We start from the raw sequence: 23173 nt of genomic DNA, 5'->3' as shown, positions 1-23173 counted from the left end.
ACAAATATAATAAAATTACTGAATATCAAATTAAAAAAAAAAAATTTATTAAAACAATTCTTGAATAAAAATTTTATTCGTAATAAAGAGAAAATATCTGAAAAATGTTTTTAAAAATTAAATTAAATGTCATATAATAAAATAAAACATTAGATTGATAAATTACATTCAATTATTCATTTAACCCACGGTATTTCATTACTTTTCATGTTTGTGTCGGTTCAATTGTACGATTTTTAACAATCCAGGGATGATTAAGAATTCCGTCTAAACTCAGTCGTCGTTCAGGATCAACTACCAATAACTAAAAAAATAATTTCACAGTTTTAAGTTTCAGATACGAAAGTTTTTGAAAATTTAATATAAAATAAGATTTGAACATTTAATTTTATTAATTCTTTGAGAAAAAAATACTCTAAATAGAAATAAAAGAAAAATTACCTTCGCCATTAAATCTTGTGCACCTTCGCTAACAAATGCGGGACACTTGTAACGGGCTTTTGTGATTTTTAAATAAGTGTCATCGTATGTTTTCGCTAAGAAAGGAGGTTCTCCAACTAAGCATTCGTAGCACAAAACTCCAATGCACCACAAATCCACGGTATGATTATGCGTATGTCCTTTAACCATTTCAGGCGGTAAATAATCTAGAGTTCCGCACAATGTCGTCCGTCGTGATGATGGAGCGTGAACGGACCAACCAAAATCGGCAATCTTCAATTCACCATGAAGACCGAGTAAGAGATTTTCCGGTTTTATATCACGATGTATTACTTTTCTTTTATGACAATATCTCAAAGCGTCGGCCAATTGAGTTATGTAGGTAGCTGTCCTGAAAGGGAAAATATTTTCAGGCTTCGCATTCGTTAATTAATTAAGAAAAACTAGCGAAAAGTTGCATTAAAAAAGCGAAGAGGTAGTGAAAAGAAGTAGGAAAAAATGTAGCTATCGAAAAATTTTCCATCTAAAAAGAATATTAAAAAAGAGTAATTAAATTAAATAATTTACTTTGATCAAATCGAAAACTGCTTTCATAACTAGGTACTTTACTTAAATTAATTAAAAAACTAAAACTCGATTTAGTCGATATGATGTACAAAAAAGTAACTTATTTTATTTTTTTAAGGTCATGACAAAAATTTTATTACGTATTTTCCCGATTTCCAGAAAGAATGTTAACTTTTTTCCTTATTCCGATAATAACATTAATTTTTAATTTTTGTAAAATTATTCAATTATTATTCAATTATTTTCAATTATTTTCAAAATTTTCAGTTACAATTTTTCAAAAATACGATTATTTTTAAAAATAGTTTTCAAAAGTAAAAAAAAAATTAAATCTAATAAAATGTAAAATCTTTATTTCAATTAAATCTGACCAAATTTCCAATTGTTTCAGGTTTTTAAAATTATTTTCTAGAAATCAAATATCGTCAAAAAATTTTAATTACAATTTTTCGAAAATCTAATTATTTTCAAAATTTCAAAATTAAATTATTCAAAAGTTCAATTACTTTCGTTAAATAAATATTTAAATACTTATTGTTTATTTATTTTTCAACAGGAATTAAAATACGAAATTCAATTATTTTTTCAGAAATTTTAAATAAAATTATTCAAAAATTTAATTTCTTTTTAGAAAAAGAGTAGATTAAGAATTTACTCAAATAAATACTTAATATTTAAATATTATTAAACTTCTACAGCAATTGAAATTTTGAAAGATTTAAATGTAAAAACATTTTGAAATTTAATTATTTCCAACAATTTTAACTTAAACGATTCTAATATTTAATTATTTACTAAAATTTTTTCTAAAATTCTTCTCTAAATCAATTACTTTTAAAAAATTCTAAAAGAGTTCAATTATTTGAATATAAAATTCAATTTAAAAACCAAGATAAAACAAATTAACTTGTAAATTAGTTAACGTATTGTAATTTTAATTGGTAATTGTAGTTTTTTTATCAACATTTAAAACATTTTAAATTTTTGTAAAACTCAATTATTTTTGAAATTTTTAGTTAGAAATTATTATTTTAGAAATTATTTCAATAATAAAGTTTTCAAAACTTAATAATTTAAAAAAAAATATTAAGTTAATAATTTCTAAAATAAATATTGAAATATTATTGTACTTTTACTGAAATTAAAATCTTCAAAGATTTCAATTTTAAAATCTTTTTGAAATTTAATTATTTCTAGAAATTCCTATTTATAACTTTTCTAATATTCAATAATTTTCAATACTTAAAACTAAAATTCTTTTTTAAATTAATTCTTATCAGAAAGTTCTACAAGAATTCAATTATTTTAATACGAAAATAAATAATTGATAAAATAATTTATTATTTCTAAAAATTTCAAATGTAACTGTTTCTAATGTTTTTAAAATTTTTAAAGTGAGAAAGAAAATTCAAAGACAATTTAAGATTTTCAATTATTTGTGATATTTTTCTACTATTTTAAATAAAATTTCCTTCTCTTATTTTCCCGTCCTGTGAGAACCCTTTTATTGTTAAAATTCATAAAAATGTAAACAAAACTCTAACTCAAAAATAATTTTGCAGAAATCACATTAATTTATTTTTTATTCTAAACTGATAAAAAGGGGGAATTATTTTTCAAAAAATGTGCTAAAAATGGTAGATATTTTGCAGAAATCAAATTATTTTATTTTTTATTCTAATTGATAAAAAGAGGGAATTATTTTTTAAAAACGGTCCTAAAGAATGTTAGATATTAAAATTTTAATTTCACTAAGTTAACATTATTTTTCTTAATTATTAAATTTTGGACTTTGTAATTTCAAATAAATAAATAAATAAATAAATAAGAGTTTAAAATTTGGATAATACAGGGAAATTTGAATCAGTTATTGATTAGATTAGATTAATAATTTGGTTTAATAAAGTAATTTAGTAATAAAATTTTTCTATATATGAATGAAAAAATTTTATAAATAAATGATTCTTGAATTTATGATTATTTTGAAGAAAATAAATATTTATTTTTTTATTTCAACTGTTTAGCGGATAGAAAGTAATGAAAATGTTTAAAAAAAATAAAAAAGTAGTTTTTATTGGTACAAAATTAAAAAAAATATCCAAATATTAGAAAATTATTTTTAAAAAAATAGTAAATACTAGTAATAGAATATCTATTTTTCTTTAGGATAATTGATTTTTTATTCTTATTATTCTTTAGTAAAATAAATTAATTTGTGCAACGAAAAAAATTAATTATTTTCTTAGTAATATTAACGATATTAACTTACCTAACTTCATCGAATCTCTTATTCTCTTGAGCATTTAATTCTTTATACAATTCTCCTTTAGGCGCATATTCTAAAATTATATATATTCGTTTGTCGTCATGAAAATAGCCATACATGCGAAGAATATTACGATGTCTGAAAATAAAAGACATTTTTAAAAAATACAGAAAATAAAACTATAGCAAAATATAGAAAATTATACAAAAAATACAAACTAATACAAAAAAAAATATAGAAAATAATACGAAAATTGCAAATTAATACAAAAAATTTAGAAAATATTACGAAAAATACAAATTAATACAAAAAATATAGAAAATAATACGTAAAATAGAAATTAATACAAAAAATATAGAAAATAATACGAAAAATACAAATGAATACAAAAAATATAGAAATAATACGAAAAATATAAATTAATACAAAAAAAATACAGAAGAATATAGAAAACAATACGAAAAATACAAATTAATACAAAGAATTTAGAAAATAATACGTAAAATACAAATTAATACAAAAAATATAGAAAATAATACGAAAAATACAAATTAATACAAAAAATATAGAAATAATACGAAAAATATAAATTAATACAAAAAAAATACAGAAGAATATAGAAAATAATACGAAAAATACAAATTAATACAAACAAAATACAGAAAAATATAGAAAATAACACGAAAAATACAAATTAATACCAAAAAAATAGAAAATAATGAAAAGAGTAAAAATTATTCAACACTTACCTAAGATGTGTTTGAATTTCAATTTCCCGACGCACTTGATGTTCAACGCCAGCTTTTATTATTTGATCCTTAAAAAGTACCTTCATTGCAATAATAAATGAAGTATCTTTATGTCTAGCTAAATAAACATTTCCGAATTTTCCTTTACCCAATGGTCTGCCAATGTCGAAATCAGTCAACACCCATTTTTTCGTACCCTCTTTCATTTTATCAATACATCCTTTTTCTAGAATTTTATTTTTCTGTTCACTTAAATCACTCGATTTCGATGTAGGTGGCATTTTCGGTGGTGGCATTAAATCCGGCGATTTTACACTCGATTTATTATCATTAAGATTACTTTTAATTGGATTTTTCACTAAATTATCATTGTCCATTTTCAATTCTTTATTACAAGTCACTGAACTCTTATCGTTTTCCTGTATATTCATGGCATTCCTTGATTTCAATGGTTTTGTAGCGTTATCCAGAATACCGAAATGTGTTGTTACCTGAGCGGAATTTTCTTTTCCTTTCAACATTCTGGTTAACTGGAAAATTAATTTTTTTAAGGAATAATACAAAATTTTGTCAACAAATGTGAAGTATCACTCACGAGGATAATTCTGACAGATACTTTTTTGTGAAATATAACCCTTTTTTTGTAAATATTTAATAAGCAAAATGAGCAAAAGTAACATACCTGCAAGTGCTAAGGTTTTATATCGGAAACCTCACCGAGGCAATGCTTGAATTAAAAGAAAATTTCGAGTCAACAATAACTGTAAATTCCTGATTTGTGTAAATAAGCGACAATCATTGATATACTACTTTTTTAAAAATAATTACAAAACGAAGCGTTTTATTCGAAACTTTGTTTAACGGTTTTGGGGAAGTCGGGGCATTTAAATTGCCTAGAGAACAAGGATGGGAAGGTGAATTTTTCAATGGTTTCTTCAAGGATGGGCAAGTGTGGAAAATAGTCCAGAGGCAGGGTTGAGAAGGAGGTTGCGAGTAACTCCAATCAACCAATCAGAGAACAGTTATTCGATTTATCGAATTTTTGACAGGTAAAGTAAATTCCTTTCGAAAAATTCAGTAGAATAAACAATGTGGATTAAACTTTAATGAATGTAACGAACGTACTTGACGTAGGAATTTTTTAAAAAGTCATAACCTCTTTACTATCTTTTTGTGCAAAAACTCTGTGGTAAATGTTAAAGAGGAGCTTGTCTGGGCTCCAGTATTATATTTCAATGTTTTAAAAAGCGAGTATGTACACTTCCTTAAACTCTAATATCAAGAAGATTTGAAAAAGTTATTTTCTTAATTTTGACTATACGAAAAAAAAGGAACATTTATGACAGTTTACATATATAAATTAAACTAAAAACTAGTATTTTTCATATGGATCCCACGATTGGTTGGCATCAACCAGAACAATTCGGTCCTGCAAAAGATTTGTGGTTACATATTTGGGAAGCTGAAAAGGGCTTAGATATATTAACATCTAAGCTCGACATTTCGTGTGCAATGGGCAATAAAATTCAGCAGGACAATTCATTGACCGACAACTACAATCGACTTAGTGAAGATAGAATTAATCGTCTCCCCCACAATAGTTGTAATAACTATTACAATCCTTCTAGAAGGAAAAACGATAATCGTGCTAGTACTTACGGAATGAACTATAATTATAATGCTTTAGTTGGTGCATATGGTGGATGTCCCTGGCGAATTCCAAACAAACATTATTCCAAAGGTGTTATAGGGTGAGTTAATTATTGTCAATTAATTTTATTGCTTATTGATATTTCGCCAATATTACTTTTATAATTTAAAAAAAAAATGTGGCATATAGGTTATGTCATTCACGTGTTCTTCCTTTTTGGCATACGATTTTGATTACCGATCCTTTAAAAAAAAAGCAAAAATAAATACTAATTTTCTCTCTTTTTTTCTTTAAAGAAAAATACCTTAATTACCATTGATTAACTATTTAGACCCTATAGAGAAATTATATACCGTAATTACAACTATTAGTCATCGATATAATTAATTATTCTCTTGTATTTGCAAATATGTTATTGAAAATACTTTGTTTTTGAATATTTTAATTTCCTAATATAATGTAATCGAATGTTTAAACATGAGAAATCTCTTTTATAGATTTAGAAATAGAATGATAATATTTCGGAAGTGATAACTAAAATAAGGAAAAATGTTTTCTTCTAATTAATATACAAAGTTTTAGTTTCTTTAATGAGCAATAAATCTTAAAAATCCTTATGTCTCGTTTGACCTTCCAGCAAAGGAAGTAAACAATAATATAAATCGAAACAAATTTATGAATGAAATTGAAAATTCTCCTTTAATTACCACAAGACAAATTTTATGAAAATTAATCTTTTTAATAATCAAAATTTAATGGATTTTTTTAATTTTTAATTTTACACTTTTTAATTACGAAATGATCATCATTTTGGGAAATAAAAAAATTCTCTACTGTAATAATTTACATTTAATTGGAAATTATTTAGTGATTTAAATCTGAAATTTAATCATTTAAATAAGAAATTTAATTATTTAAATAATTGTAAATTATTTAATTTATGTAATTTGAAGTTATTTGAAACTATTTGAAATTATTAATTTGAAATACATTAAAATCTGAAATTTAATCATTTAAATAAGAAATTTAATTATTTAAATAATTGTAAATTATTTAATTTATGTAATTTGAAGTTATTTGAAACTATTTGAAACTATTTTAAATTATTTGAAATACATTAAAATCTAAGATTTAATCATTAAAATCTAAAATTTAATCATTTAAATCTGAAATTTAATCATTTAAATAAGAAATTTAATAATTTAAATAATTGTAAATTATTTAATTTATATAATTTAAAATTATTTGCAACTATTTGAAATTGTCTGCAACTATTTGAAATTATTTGAAACAATTTGAAATTAATATTGCGATTAATTGAAATAGATTAAAATCAGTTTTATTCTATATTAAAAACGAAATAATTTTTTTTTCCAAACAGACTACATGAAGAAATTGAAGATTTCTTCGCTTATATGTGTCCGTCAACAGAAGAGCATAATTTACGACTGCGTGTAGTTAAAAGAATAGAACAAATTATTAATGAATTGTGGCCCGATTCCAAAGTAGAAGTATTTGGAAGTTTTAGGACTGGATTATATTTGCCAACGAGGTAAAATTTACATTGCTTTCTATTATTGGACAGAATTTATGCTAATTACAAATAATTACAAACTAAAATTAATTGAGAATATGAAAGAATTGAATATAACAAAATTATTAATTAGTTAACTAATTAATTTAATAATATAATTAACTTGGGATTTCTTTTTGTATTAATTTTTTTTTCCTTTTTTTATGAAAAGCTGACAACAATTTATTTATATTATCATTGAACGAGATCGAATTTTTTTCTTTTCTTTTAGTGATATCGATCTGGTCGTAATTGGAAACTGGTCTAATTTACCACTTCGAACATTAGAACGTGCTTTATTAGATCAAAATATTGCTGAACCCTCGTCTATTAAAGTATTAGATAAGGCTAGCGTTCCTATTGTTAAACTTACCGATAAAGAAACTGAAATCAAAGTTGACATCAGTTTTAATATGAATAGTGGGGTTAAATCGGCAGAATTGATCAAGTCATTTAAACGACAATTTCCAGTTTTGGATAAATTAGTCATGGTACTCAAACAGTTTTTACTGCAACGTGACCTTAATGAAGTTTTTACTGGCGGTATTTCATCTTATAGTTTAATTCTTATGACTATAAGTTTTTTGCAGGTAAGATAACTTTTATTTTAATTATTTTTTCAATTCGAGTCAATTGAATTTTCCTTTACATTCCTGTACCATTGGCTTCTATGGAGGTAGGCACGTTACAAATTAAACAATTTTAGATTTATTTTTATGTTATTTTTTACCTAGATTTTTTAAATACAAAAAATGTGAGAAGTTTTTCTTTTCGTTAATTTTTAAATTTTAGTTTTCAATTTAGTTTGAAATTTAGTTAAATGTTTAGTTTTACATTTTAGTTAATTAAATATTTAATTTTACATTTAGTTATTAGTTAAATTTAGAATTTAATAATTAAAATAGTTGGCACGTAATTTAATTATTCGAAAAATCCCTTTAATTCTCTTTGTTAAAATTGAGTTACCTGCTTGAGAAAATACCTGGCTTAAAATGAGACTGTCCCGCCAAAGCAGGTATTTAAATTACATTTGAATAACAATGGACACCTGTAGCTGTAGGTATACTGTAATTGACCTGATTCGACCTTTATGTCTTTTTTTCTATGGAGTCGTCGTAATTCTGATTTTTTCTTCTTCTAATTAGTTTTTAATTAATCCTATTAAACAAAATTTTCTACTATGATTTAATTTTTTATTTTTAGTGAAAATTGTTTTTATTTAAAAAGTAATTTTTACATATTATTTTCTTCAATTACAAAAAAAGTGATGTGAAATTATTATAATAAATTATTTTCAGTTGCATCCAAGACAAAACGCACATAGTTCAAATGCGAATTTAGGAGTATTATTAATTGAATTTTTGGAATTGTACGGCAGAAAATTTAATTATGTAAAGACTGGAATCCGAATTAAAAGCGGTGGTACTTACATATCTAAAGAAGAGGTGAATATTTAAGAAAAAAAGTGAAAAATAATTTAGTAATTAAATTATTAAATTAAGTAATAAACAATTAAAATTTTTTAAATGAACTTTTTAAGTACATAATTAATTATTATTGTTTTTTTCAAGAATTTTAATAATATTTTTCGTGAGAATTCAATTATTATCATAAATAATAAAATTCAATTATTTTTATAAATAGTAAAATTCTTCGTAGAAATTTAATTATATTCAAAACAATTTTAATCAAATTTCACGAAAGGATTTAACTATTTAAAAAAAATTTAATATTTTAATAAATTGTAAAATTATTTCAATTATTCTAAAAATTTTCAATTAAAATTATTTTTAAAAAAACTGCATTATTATTTTCAAGAAATTTATAGAAAATCTTTAAAAAAAAATCAATTACTTACGAAAATTCTTATAAAATTGTCTAAAAAAATTTTAATCTCTATAAATAGTTTTAACAAAATTTAATAATAAAATAATTAAATAAAATTATTAATAAACACGATTATTTTAAAAACTTGAAAAAAATTCTTTGCAAAAAATTAATTGCTTTTAAAATTTGCAATAAAAATTAGTAGAAAAAACTCCATTATTTTCAAAAAATTGAAATAAATTCTTCGAAACAATTCAATTATTTTCAAAAATTTTAATAACATTCTTGAGAACAATGGATTATTAATATCAGTTTTAAAAAATTTTAATTACTATTGAAAAACGATAATTTTAGTTTATGGATAATTACTATTCAAAATCGAATTATGAATCTAAAAACAATTATTGTTATTAAAATTATTTATTGATAAATAGTTTTTATTTATTATCATTTTTTTAAATTTACCTAGTAAAAAGATTGGAGTGATTTTTTTTTTTTTTAATTAATGAAAGTAAAGATCAACTTTTCATGAGAAGTTGAAAGAAACTTTCCATTTTCAATATTTATTTCTTTATTAACGGGAGAATTAAATTTTTTGTATTAAATTAAAATTAATAATTTTTATAATAAATAACAATTAATATTTATAATAAATTTGACAAAATTGCTATTGAAAAACGTAATTGTTCTTTATAAATAATTACAATTCTAAATTAAATTCTAGGTCAAAAATCAATTATTCTTATTAGAATTATTTAATTTTTCTTGTTTACTATCATTTTTTTTTAAATTTATTAATTAAATGGGAATAAATTTTGTGATAAGTAAATGAAAGTAAAAAACAAATTTTCATGAGAAATTGAAAGAAAATTTACATTTTGAATATTATATAATTTATATGAACATTTAGATTCAAAGATTATAAATTAATCGAAGATTTAAAATAAAAAGAAGTTTAACAAGATTAACAATTAGGAATTTTTAGTTTTATCATAAAATAGAGAATTAAAATTCACAATAATAAATTTCTAATGAATGTGATAAAATTTACTGGTTCATTAAAATAGTGTTAAATTTTAAAGGTTCAACGAGAAATGAAAGATGGCCATCGTCCTTCATTACTTTGCATAGAGGATCCATTAACACCGGGCAATGATATTGGTCGAAGTAGTTATGGTGCATTGTATGTGAAAGATGCTTTTGACTGGGCATACTTTGTTCTCTCTCAAGCTGTTAGTCCTCTCAACATACTTGTAAATGACGCAAATAAAGTTAGGTGAGTTCAATTGATTCAATTTCTGCATATAAAACGATAATAGACAAATCAAATTAACGGACAAGAAGATGAAGAAAAATATTCTCCCGCAACAATTAAATAATCAAATAATATTTTCCATAAATAATATTTTTATTTATTTAAAATCAATTATATTCTTTAAGAAGAATTTAATAGTCCTTTATTATTGTTGAAAATTTATTGTAAATTTGCGATTACAAAATTTAAACGTCAATACCTGGTCATTAAGATAGTATATTTCTTTGTTAAATAATTTCCTTATAAATATTTTTTATTTACTGAATCTTTTTTTAATTTTTAATTAAAATGGTTTTAATTAAAAACTAAAACAATGAAAAATGTAAGATTTACGATTGTAATTTAATAAATTTTTAATTGTAAATAATGTTTTTTTCCGTTTATAGTATTTTGGGACGGATAATTAGAGTAACTGACGAGGTGATAGACTATCGTAAATGGATCAAAGAAACATTCCCATTGACAGTAAATGAAATGGATTCTCTCTCGAGTTCAACTGGCTCAGATGCATCGACCCTCTCGGCACCTGCTAGTGATACGGTAACAATGGAATTTCACCACAAAAACAAAAATAATTTTCCCTTCTTTATTTTTTTAATATTAAGAAAAATCTCGAAACTTTTTGATATATTTTTCTTTCTTTAAAAAACAAAATAAAAAATCCCCTACAGGATTCTGAAAGCAGCCGTGAAAATTCTCCTAATGTTGGAAAAAAGACTGAAAATGAATATAAAAACGGAAACACGGACGATGCACATCTTTCAAATACACATGCTCAATGGAAAAAGTCATATAAACCTACAACACATAGTAAGAACACTTTTTAATTATTTAAAAAAAGAATATTTATACGGAAAAATATTTAGTTACTAAGAAGCTACGCAAACGTATTTTTGTTTCTTAATTTTATATGACAAAGTATATTTTGTATTAATTATTGTATTTTTTAATTAATATACTATATTCAGGCTTCGGATCGACTCGCGCAAAAACAAAGTCGCTTTAGTCGATTAAAGAATCAAAAAAAAAAAAAAAGAGTCGAAGAAACGATTTGTTCATTTTATTCGCAGTATTGTCACAAAAATTTCATTTTGTATTTCCCTGATCTTTCACTGATTTCCAAATTCAATTATTCAAAGATTAAATAATTTTGTTCAAAATATTTATATACTTGTTATTTATTTTTTCCATTTATTTATTTTTCTATTTCAAACATTCTTAATAATTATTTCTAAAAATTGAAACTGCAATCCTTCCAAAATTTAATTATTTTCAAGAATTTTCTTTTAATTATTAAATTGAATTCAATTAATTCAATTTAAATACTTGTTATTTATTTTCAATTTATTTAATAATAATTAAATTCAATTTTTTTTTCTAAATCATTTTTTTTTAATTTTTTTGAATTGAAGAATTCAATTATTTAAGTACAAGAGTTAATTTTTTTTAAATAATAGTCTCATGATTTTTCTATAAAGTAATTAAGGTGAATTATTGAAAATAATTAAATTTTAAAAAATTACTATACATAAATTCTTAAATTAGTTTTTTAAAAAATATTTTTAAATAATTTCTGAATAATTATAGATTTTTTAATTATCTCATTGAAAAATTTCTAAAAATAATTTAAATTTAGTAAAATTTTTTGAAAATAATTATTGAATTTATTAAAAGAATTTTCGGAAAAGTATAAAAAATAATCAGGTTTTTGAAGAATTTTAATTATAAAATATAAAAATAAATTATTTTTCCAAAGTTTTCATAATAAATCTAATAAAACACGTTTTTCTTAAATTTTAATTTACTTTTTTGTAAATAATTCTAAAAAATTATCTTTCCAAAAATAATTGAAAGAATTTTTCGACAATGGAAAAACTAAGAATTTACTTTTAAAAGATAATTGCTTAATTACACTTTTTTAAAACTAATTTTCATTTTAATTTTTCATTAAAATTGAAGAGAATTCAATTATTTTAAAAATTTGCAATTAAAATTTTCTAAAGTTTGATTTTTTAAAATTTTTATGAAATAAAAAAAATTAAAAATTAAGAAGAAAATCAATTATTTTAAATAAAATATTAAAATTTTAAATAAAATATTAAAAAATTTCAATTATTTAAAAACTTTTCAATTATATTTCGAAGAAATTTAATTATCTCAGAGAAAAATTAATCAAAAATTAATTTTGAAGTATTTGACTATAGTTATTTTTTACTATAAAAATCGAAGTAAGTAATTTGCATTTTTTGACAAATTTGTAATTTGTGGTGCAATGTTTTGAAGAAAAGTAGGAAAATTCGCATTTTTTGAAAATAAGTCAAAAAAAATCGCCTTTTCAGAAAATAGTAAAAAAAAAAGTTCAAAAATTCTTTTTGGAAATAAATAGCAATAACAGTAACTTATTAGTAGTAATTACTAATTGATAGTTCAACTAAATACAATAATTTTAATTCAATTAAAAATTAGAAAAATAACTAAATTTTCCATAATTTTCAACTAATGCGACGTTCTTTTTCCTTTTTAATCAAAATTATTTTCAGGATCTAGATCTTCGACTCTTCGAAAAAGGAGTGCTTTAACTGAAAACACCGAGGTTCCATCATTTTCGCCATCATCGTTCCCATAACGACCTTTTCGATTATCCTTAAATAAAGGTTCGAAAAAATTTTACTCTCAGGATTGAGACGGAGCTGTAGTACTAACTACTACATGTGAAAGAATTATACTTTTCTGCCAAAAGTCTAATAATAAAAACAATAAAAAAAAAAAAACAAAAACTATAAAAAATAAGTAAAAAAAATAAGCTTTGTACATAATATGCAACACATGCTGCTTTATCGCATGTAAAGAGTATTACGAGTATATTATTCAGATGACTTAAGTATAAAATACAAATAAAAAGTTTTTGGCTATTCAGAATGTGAATGTGTTTTTATTGATTTTATCCTGTAAAAATTCTGGCTTTTTTCCATCACCCATCTTTTTCATTATATTGTTATTATCATTTCAAGAATGATGTAATTATTTTTCAAAACAAATATTGAGCACAATTTTTTATTTCTTTTTGCAATTTAGAATAAGTAGAAAGTAGATTTATTTATTTATTTTTTTTTTTTTGTTTAAAATTCTATTTCATCCAAATATTGTTATATTATACTCAATTAAGATGTACAGTAAGTATAATAATTTATGAACAATTTCGATGCCCGTAAAAATTTCTGTATTACAGAATAATGTAGAAAAATGCTTAGGCAGTTTTTGCACGAATAGCAGCTCTTTTTCCAGTGACGGCCTGAAAAGGAAAAATAATTATTATAATGGGGGAAAAATATTTTTTATTTCTAGAAAATTTGGGAAAAGCTTTGGAAATATTTTATTAATTTTATTAATTTTATTAATGATTGAAAATGGGAAATTACCTGAAAACCGGATTTAATGCTGGCAACTGAGCATCGAGATCCACAAGTTTCGCACTGAAGAAAGAAGAGTCTAGTATCTTTTTGTAGAATAGTATCGGGAGAACGACATGTGTGGCATGTGACATATTCCTTAATGTATCTCCTCAGAACATTTTCTATTTGTTTCTGTTGGAAACGACCTTTTATAATAAGCTGACTATTGCCGTCCACAGAGCCACTTGTTCCCAATTCGGCCAGCAAAAAATCTAATAAATGTTTCGGCTGTCTGTGTAGAGTTTTGCAAATCTAAAATCGTAACGTTGAGAATTAATAATTAATAATAAATTATTATGCAAATTAGAAAACTTTTTATTTTCAAATATGAATTTTTGAATAATTTCAGACTCAAACTTGAAAAAAATTCAATAATTAACTAATTTACTAATTAATTATTCTTGTTTAATAATTTCACAAAATTTTAATACAATTCTTCTCAAGAATTCAATTATTTACATAAATAATAGCATTCTTCGTAAGTAATATTAAATTATTTTTATAAATAGTAAAATTTTTTGCAAAAATTCAATTATTTTCAAAAAAATTTCACTAAAGAATTCAATTTTTTCTTTATTCAATATAAAAATCTTTGCAAAAATTCAATTATTTTCAAAAAAATTTCACTAAAGAATTCAATTTTTTCTTTATTCAATATAAAAATCTTTGCAAAAATTCAATTATTTTCAAAAAAATTTCACGAAACAATTCAATTATATTTATAAATAGCAAAATTCTTTGCAGAAATTCAACCATATTCAAAACAATTTTACAAAAGAATTCAATTTTTTTTCTTAATTCGTTATAAAAAAATTTCAAAGGATTCAATTATTTTCTAAAATTTTAATAAATTCTTCGAAAATATATATATATATAAAAATATAAAATTCAATTATTTTTAAGATTTTTAATTAAAATTTTTAAAGAAACTCCATTATTTTAAAAAAAAAATTTTTCAAAAAGAGTTTAATTAGAATTATCAAAAATTGTCACATATTTCTTCTCGAGAATTCAATTATTTTTCTAAATAATAAAATTCTTCGAAGGAATTATATTATTATCAAATTTTTTAAATAAAATATTTTGCAACAATTCCATGATTTTCAATAAATTAATTTTAAAAATAGAAAAAAAGTCGGTTTAGTCGATTATTTCCCTGACCTTTCAAAAAAAAAAGTGGAAATTAAAGTAACAAACCTCCGTAAAGTTTGCAAACGACGTCTTTTTCGTTCCAATACGAACGACTTGTGGTGGTCTCATAACGAACTTCTGTTTCTTTCCGGCTACCATGTCAGGATTCTTTTCTCTCATAATGTTGAATACTCGCAAAAGAAGTTCATCGTATGTGTAATCTCTATCCGATCCAAACCAAAGATTGCTTTCTTCGACTGTGAAACAATTCTTTTTTTAGTTTCCTAACAAGACAACTTTGCGTCCCTAAAGTTCAAATGAACAGAATTTATTTCTTTTTCAAATTTCCAATTTTATTAAAAACAAAAAAATAGTTGCGTATTAAAAAAGAATTTATAAAATTCCGCAATATTTACGTCTTTGATTTCTATTTTCCTAATTAATTTATAAAATTACTTTCGTTCAGAATTTTTGAAAATCAACTTTAAAAGTAATACTTCATTTTAAATATTTAAATTTCATTCAGTAAAATTAAAATAATTTTTAACAATTACAAAAAAATGAGTTTGAACTTAATTTTTAAATTGTGAGCAAATATTGTTAGGTAGATAATAATATGGGAATAATAGGACAAATTGATGCGGGGCTACATTTATCTTACCGTATTCTGCACTTCGCTCAGATTCAGTGCAGCATGTTAACAAATAACATTAAAGGTAAATAATCGAAAATAATGAAGTGATTAGTGAAGAAAAAGTGAATCACGAAATTGAGACGAATCTAATTATTATAATTCTTTTTAAAATAGAGAAAATTTGATCCTCTCTCTCTCTTTCTAAAAGCGAATCCAATTATTTCGTGATCCACGAAAGTAAATGCAAATTTATTTAATATTTACCATTTTCAGTGTCATCTGCTTCCTTTTTCTCCTCTTCATTAATCAATTCCTCGAGATCCTTCTTTCTCTTTTTCTTCTTCTTCGTTTTTGAAAAGTCCATATCCAAATCTAAATTATCATCCACTGAGGGATCCTCCATTTGTGGTTCCGATGCATCCTGTAAAGAATAATTTGAAATTAATACAAAATTGATTTTCAGACAAAATTTTGACTATTTCCCTGAATAATATTTCCTAAAGAATATTCTGAAAGACTCTAAAAATTATTAGATACTCAAAAAAATGTTCTATTATATTTATTTACGAATTTCTTTAATCGTAAAATTAATCGAAAATATTAATAACTTCTTTTTTAAATAAATACATTTTTATTATTTTTCCATAAGAATTAAGAATTTCAAAAATTTTAAATTCAAATCTTTTTGAAATTCAATAACTTATAAGAATATTATTATAAAACATGAAGGTATCGATCACTCCGAGTCTTTGACTCAGAGCAATCAATATCTTCATGTTTTATAATAATAATAATTAAAGATGACCGAGTGATAAAATGATTATTTTATATTATACGAATATTGTTACTGTAACTCATTCAAAATTATTTTCATCATTTCAGTTCAATTATTATTTTCTAGAATTTTTAACTAAAATTCTTCTTTAAATCAATTATTTTTAATAATTTTCTGAAAAAATTCTTCTTTGAGAATTTTTAAATTTATTTGTTTACAATTCAATTTTACGTGAAATTTCGATTCTTTGGAAATTCTTCAATTAAATAAATATTATAAAATAAAAACTTCAAATAATTTAAAAAAAAACTTCAGTTAAACTTTTTCAAAAAAAATTAATTCTACAGAATTATTAGTCAAAAGTATGAAAAATTCAGATTTTCAAAAATTTTGATATGAAACTTATTTAAAATTCAATTATTTCCAAAAATCCATGTTATAATGCTTTTATTCAATTATCTGAAATTTTAACTAAAATTCATTTTTAAATCAATTTTTATTAGAAAATTCTACGAGAATTCAATTATTTAAATAGAAATATAAATAATTTATTGAATAATTAAATGTTTCTTTAAAGAATTTTATCAACGAATTTTTAAATAATTGAATAATTCTTTTGACGATTTTAATAAAATTTTTAAGAATAATTCCACTTTTTGAGGAATTCGATTAAAATTGGATTAAAAATAATTTAAATTTTGCAATTTTGCATTATTTATAAAAATCATTAAATTCTTAAAAATAATTTTATTATTTATAAAAATAAATAATTCCCTTTAAAAATTTTTATTATTTATGAAAATAATGGAATTATTGCAAAGAAATTTACAACAAATTTGTAAATAATTGAAATTTTGCCATAAATCTTATTAAAAATTTTTGAAACTAATTGAAAGTTTGTTAAGAATTTTATTCAAATCTTTGCTAATAATTGAATTTCGGAGAAGAATTTTATTATTTATAAAAATAATTGGAAATTATGACTAGAATTTTCTTAAATTTTGAACGTAATGGAATTTCTGCGACGAATTTTATTATTTATGGAAATAGTAGAATTTATTGCCAAGAAATTTATAAAAACATTTGTAAATAATTGAATTCCTGGGAAATTTTTATTATTTATGAAAATAATTAAATGTTTGCGTAGAATTTCATCAAAATTTTGTTTAAATAATTGAATTCTTTTGGAAAATTTTATTAAAATAGTAAATATTGAAAAGCATCGAATTGAGGAAAATTTTTTAAAATAATTGAAATTTCGCCAAGAATTTTATTATTTATAAAGATAATTGACATTTTAACGAGAATTTAAAAAAAATTGGAACATAATTGAATTTTTGGGAATAATTTGATTACTTTTTAAAATAATTGAATTTCTGCAATTATTTGCAACTTCTCCAAAATTCAATTTTTTTAAGTGTTTTTATAAAATTATATAAAAATAATCCATTATTTTGTATAAATTCATTAAAAATTGAAATTTTATAAAATTTAAAATTGAAAACTTTTGAAGTTCATGTATTTATAAAAATTTTAAACGCAACTCTTATAAAATTCATTTAAATTTAAATTATTGCTAAGAAATTTATTAAAAAATTTGTAAATAATTGAAATCCTATACAATTGTTATTATTTGTGTAAATAATTAAATGTTTGCCTAGAATTTTATTAAAAATTTTTTTAAATAATTGAATTTTTTTGGAAAATTTTATTAAAATAGTAGATATTTAAAATCATTGAATTGAGGAATATTTTTGAAAATAATTGAAATTTTGACAAGAATTTTATTAAAATTTTTGAACATAATTGAATTTTGTGATAAGAATTTTATTACTTTTGAAAATAATTAAATTTCTGCAATCATTTAAAACTTTTCTAAAGTTCAATTTTTGTAGTGTATTTAACTAAAATTCCTCTATAAATCCATAATTTTTAATAATTAATTAAATATATATATTAAAAAATGTAACTAATTTTAAAAAAATTTGAATTATTAAAATTTTTTGAAAATCTCTTTAAAATTTCTAATTAAATTCATTTAAAATTGAAATTAATTTAAATTCATTAATTTTTTCAAGAATTAAGTTATTTAAAAAGAAATTATTGTCAAAAATAGAAAAAATTGAAGGTTTTGTATTAGAATTCGTGGTAATTTCAGTTTATGAGGCAAACAGAAAAGGCACAAAAATTCAGAATTTTCTTATAAATTCTAAAAATTTAATCATTTTCAGTAGTTTTAATAAAAATCCCTGACTTTTCCCTGATTTTCCTGACCAATTCTACTTTTCCTGACTTTTCCCTGACCTATGCCAACCTTGAGTAAATAACCAAAAAATTTTAACTACAAACCTCTTTTTTTAAATCTGGCAGAGCTGCATCCAATTCATCAAGATTGAATTTCTTCTTTTTCTTTTTCTTCTTTTTTCCAAATGATTCTAGATCTAGGACTTCATCGTCATCGGCATTCATGGCCTCGGGTTCTTGATTCTCTTTATCACCTGTTCCCTCATTAGTATCACCTAAATCACCACCTTCCGCAAGAGCTGCGTCAATGTCAAAAGGAGTCTTCTTCTTCTTCTTCTTTTTCTTCAAAGTTGGATCAAACATCTTTAAAAGAAAAAAATTTCCATTAAATTTAAGAAAAATATTCATTTTTTCAAATAACATTTTTTCCTCTAAAATTTTAAAAATAAATCAATTTCCATCTTAAAAATGTATTAACATTTCAAAATCTATAATCCAAAAAATTAAAAATAGCAAATAAGAGAAATGAAACAGAGTCGAAAGGTTCAATAAATGTCACCCACTTAATGGTGAAAAGGAATGTAAGATATTTATGAAGATCACTCTTCAAAAAAAAAAAAAAAATGATTTCTTTAGTATAGAAATATTTATTTATAATAAAACAAAATATTTGAAGACTTTTTCATTGCTGTAAATATAAATAAAATCAGCACTAACTATAATTATTTACTTAATATACCTTGGAGTATAATTAGTTTCAATATTACAAGCAGAATGACATGCCATGCTTTCTGAATGCATGCGGTGAAATGATTCAATATTTAAGTGGTATTACGAAACTTACCGATTCTTCCTCAGACATTTTTAGGGCAAATTTATTGAATTCTCTTTTTAAAATATTTTAGATGATTCTTATAAATATATTTAAAGCAAAATATTAAAAATTCCAACCAGATTGTATTTTATTACATCAGAAAACTTCTAAATAGTTAATCCATAAAGTTTAACACTATCGAGAAGGTTAACTTACTTTTAACATTTAGTAACGTTGAGTTAATACGACAAACAATCGCAGTTAATCCAGTGATGGGAAACAAAATATTTAGTTCATTGAGTTCCCTTTTGGCGCTCTGTTTGAATTTAAATTTTCTCTCTCGCTCACTCTCGTACGTTACCATGGTTACTCTTTCAGGCAACCAACTGAGTTGTGAGTGTACCTTTAGACAAATTCGTGGAATTTTTTAGTAGTAAAATCAGGAAGAAATTGACATTGAATTATTTGTCTTTTTTGAATAAAAATAATTAGTTTTAATAGGAAAATAAATTTAGTGAATCATGAGCAAGTCATCATCTTTGTTGTTTGGTAATTATATTACTAAAAATTAAATAAAGAATGCTCTAGACAGTAATTGTCAGTGACATTCAACTCTTTTTTGGAATTCGAGTGCCCTTACGTAATTTAATTGACATTGTAATTTTGTTTTATTTTAGGTTCGGGTTTTAAAAAATGGGCGTTCAATCTGACTCGGTATAACCAATTAGGTAATCATTATTTTTATATAAAAAAATATATAAATATTATAATCATATTGTGGTTGTCGTATATACTATAGATGTTTTTAAAGTAAACATAACCTCTCTTTTCCATTAGATTGTTAAATTTTTATTATTTTCATACATTCAATGTTTTTATCTATTTAATGTTGTAAAAAGTTATTTATTTCTGAAAATATACATCAAACTTCAGATCTTGTTTCGAATTAAGTAAATAACTATCAATCGGTTCTTATTTAATTTATTTTTCAATTTATTATTGTTATGCAAATTACAAAATTTTTTATTTTCAAATATAAATTTTTTAAATAATTTCATAATCAAAATTTAAATAATTCTCTTATTAAGTAGAAAATTAATTATTACTGTTCATATTTTCAATAAAATTTCACGAAAGAATTCAATTATTTTCTAAAATTTAAGTATATTCAAGAAGACTAAGTAAATTGTTCGGAGTAATTCAATTATTTTTATAAATAGTAAAATCTTTACAAAAATTGAATGATTTTCAAATCAATTTTAATTAAATACCTCGAAAGAATTCAATTTTTTTTTTAAATTTAACATTTTTCTAAAAATTCAATCTTTTTCTAAAAATTTAATCTTTTTCTAAAATTTTAATAAATCCTTCGAAAAAATTTAATTATTTTTATAAACAGTAAAATTTTTCGCAAGAATTAAATTAATTTTATAAATAGTAAAATTCTTTGCAGGAATTCAATTATTTTCAAAACAATTTTAATTGAATTCCTCGGATGAATTCAAACATTTTTAAATATTTCCATAAATTTCAATTATTTCCTAAAATTTTAATAAATTCTTCGAAACAATTCAACTATTTTTATAAATACTAAAATTCTTTGCAGGAATTAAATTATTTTTAATCAAATTTAAATAAAATTTGCACGAAAGAATTTAATTATTTTCAAAAATTTCCATAAAATTCAATTTCAACAGCAATTTTAAATTCTCTAAAAATAATTCAATTATTCTCAAAATATTTTTAAAAAATTCTATATAAAAATTAAATTACTTTCTATGCAATTTTTAAATATATTCGTCAAAAAAATTGAAAAAATGCAATTATTTTCGAAAAAATAATTAAATTTCTTGTGATGAATTTAATTATTTTGAATATTCTTAATTTTAATAAAATTCTTTAAAGAAATTCCATTGCTTTCGAAACAACTTTAATTGAATTTTTCTAAAAAATTTGATTATTTTCAAATATTTCTATAAAATTTTTCATAACAATTCAATTATTTTTTAAATAGTAAAATTCTTCGCAATAATTCAATTATTTTTATTTTAGTAAAATCCTTTGCAGAAATTAAATTATTTTCAAAACAATTTTAATTGAATTCCTCTTCTGAATTCAAATATATTTAAATATTTCCATAAATTTCAATTATGAAATTCTTGAAAAGAATTTAATTATGATTTAAAAAAATTTTAATAAAATTCTTGGCGAGAATTCAGTTATTTTCCTAAATATTAAAATTCAGATTACTTAGGAACATTTACATTATTATTATTAATTTTTTCAGGTTTGTTGCACGACGATTTGTACAATCAATTTAATCCAGCAGTTGTCGAGGCATTGCGCCGATTACCCCAGGACATTAAAGATGAACGTAATTTCCGTATTTGTCGTGCTATGCAGGTAAATTGTACAAAATCAATTTTACCAAAAGAACAATGGACAAAATTCGAAGAGGTACATTTATTTCTCATTTTAAAATCTTTCTTTTATTAAACTTGATAATTGTTATTTGTTAAGTGACGAAATATTTATAAATTTTGAGAAAAAACTTGTTTTTAAGTGCCTACAATTTATATTATATTTTATTACAGGATATTAGATATCTTAAACCATATATAAAAGAAGTTGAAGCTGAGATGTTGGAGAAAGAATTATGGGATAAAGAATAGAAGAGAAGTATCAATTATAGTATAAAAAATTAATAAAATATTACATTTTAATATTTAATTATTCGGCATTTACGCCAATTCTTCGTGTACAAATAAAAAAAATCTTCTGTTAAAGTTAAATAAAAGTTGAATACTTTCATGATATAGAAATCAATATTCTCTTTTATTAGAATACTGAAATAATTACTTTTTCTTTTGAAATTATTAGAAATTTATAATTTGATTTTATCTTTATTTGAATATTATTGAATTTTTATTAATTAGTGAACTTCTTATTCGTAATTCGAAACTTCTGCAAATTTTTAAAACGAAATTAATTTTTTTGTTATATACACACAGTAATAGAATTAAAATACTGAATGGAAAACTTAATGGATTAATTTTATATTAACAATAAAAGATATAAAAAGAGACCCTATAAACTGAGTATATTTTCTTTTTAATTAAATTTAAAAAAAATGATGAATAATTGTTGGTGTTTATCGAGAATTTCTTAATACACTTTGTCTTTATTTATAGAAATAAAATTAGTTTTCATTAGCAGAATCGAAGAAAATTTTATATAATAGATAGCAAATGGAGAAAAAAAGAAAAAAATAAGAGTCCTTGAATGACCTTAATAATGATTGCGCTTGCGATTCCGGTACCTGTTTCGATAACTGACAAGTTTTTCAACAACACGTGGCTGTTTGCACAAAAAAAAAAGAAAGAAAGAAATCGAAAAGAAATGGTGCAGTGAGGAGGAGAGAACCATGAGCATTTCTAGTATTGCTCTTCAAGGACACGGTCATCAATTAAGGCAAGTTGCAAAAAGCATATAATTAGAGTCATATTCAAATATTATTAATTAAATTATTATTATTAATACTATTATTATTAATAAAAATAATAATAATTATTAAATATGTTAAACTTTTAAAAATTTAGAATTGAAACTATTTTTTAATAGTTTATTTTCACAAAAGAACAATTTTGTTGTTAAAATAATTGCAAGCCTCGGATATTATGATTTTTTCGACTATTTTCAAAAAAATGCGACTTTATTCGACTTATTTTCAAAAA

The 23173-nt window shown here is 22.0% G+C and overlaps 4 protein-coding genes across 4 annotated transcripts; 2 read left to right on the top strand and 2 right to left on the bottom strand.

Annotated features, from left to right (window-relative positions):
- Positions 1-57: 57 nt before the first annotated feature.
- On the bottom strand, positions 58-4927 carry LOC122507682 (aurora kinase C-like). The gene is made up of 5 exons (XM_043620531.1): positions 4706-4927; positions 4024-4553; positions 3278-3412; positions 442-832; positions 58-304 (listed from the first exon to the last, which is right to left on the bottom strand). Exons 2-5 carry the CDS (start codon positions 4542-4544, stop codon positions 206-208), a joined length of 1146 nt encoding a protein of 381 aa, XP_043476466.1. The 5' UTR covers positions 4545-4553; positions 4706-4927; the 3' UTR covers positions 58-205.
- A 268-nt stretch (positions 4928-5195) lies between these two features.
- On the top strand, positions 5196-13308 carry LOC122507680 (terminal nucleotidyltransferase 4B-like). The gene is made up of 8 exons (XM_043620529.1): positions 5196-5774; positions 7056-7226; positions 7480-7837; positions 8546-8692; positions 10157-10350; positions 10776-10929; positions 11061-11199; positions 12930-13308. The coding sequence occupies exons 1-8, from the start codon at positions 5410-5412 to the stop codon at positions 13013-13015; spliced, it is 1614 nt and encodes a 537-aa protein (XP_043476464.1). The 5' UTR covers positions 5196-5409; the 3' UTR covers positions 13016-13308.
- Positions 13309-13481: 173 nt separating this feature from the next.
- LOC122507683 (eukaryotic translation initiation factor 2 subunit 2) lies at positions 13482-19630 on the bottom strand. Its single transcript, XM_043620532.1, has 6 exons — positions 19470-19630; positions 18731-18988; positions 15871-16027; positions 15039-15229; positions 13809-14093; positions 13482-13681 (listed from the first exon to the last, which is right to left on the bottom strand). The coding sequence occupies exons 1-6, from the start codon at positions 19485-19487 to the stop codon at positions 13637-13639; spliced, it is 954 nt and encodes a 317-aa protein (XP_043476467.1). The 5' UTR covers positions 19488-19630; the 3' UTR covers positions 13482-13636.
- Positions 19631-19828: 198 nt separating this feature from the next.
- On the top strand, positions 19829-22265 carry LOC122507678 (cytochrome b-c1 complex subunit 7-like). The gene is made up of 4 exons (XM_043620520.1): positions 19829-19988; positions 20117-20167; positions 21727-21896; positions 22034-22265. The coding sequence occupies exons 1-4, from the start codon at positions 19961-19963 to the stop codon at positions 22109-22111; spliced, it is 327 nt and encodes a 108-aa protein (XP_043476455.1). The 5' UTR covers positions 19829-19960; the 3' UTR covers positions 22112-22265.
- Positions 22266-23173: the final 908 nt, after the last annotated feature.

This window comes from Leptopilina heterotoma, unplaced genomic scaffold, assembly GCF_015476425.1.
Source record: "Leptopilina heterotoma isolate Lh14 unplaced genomic scaffold, ASM1547642v1 Lhet_51, whole genome shotgun sequence".
Classification (NCBI taxonomy): Eukaryota; Metazoa; Arthropoda; class Insecta; order Hymenoptera; family Figitidae; genus Leptopilina; species Leptopilina heterotoma.
The sequence above is the reverse complement of the archived record's forward strand: the minus strand, read 5'-3'. Positions and strand labels throughout refer to the sequence as shown.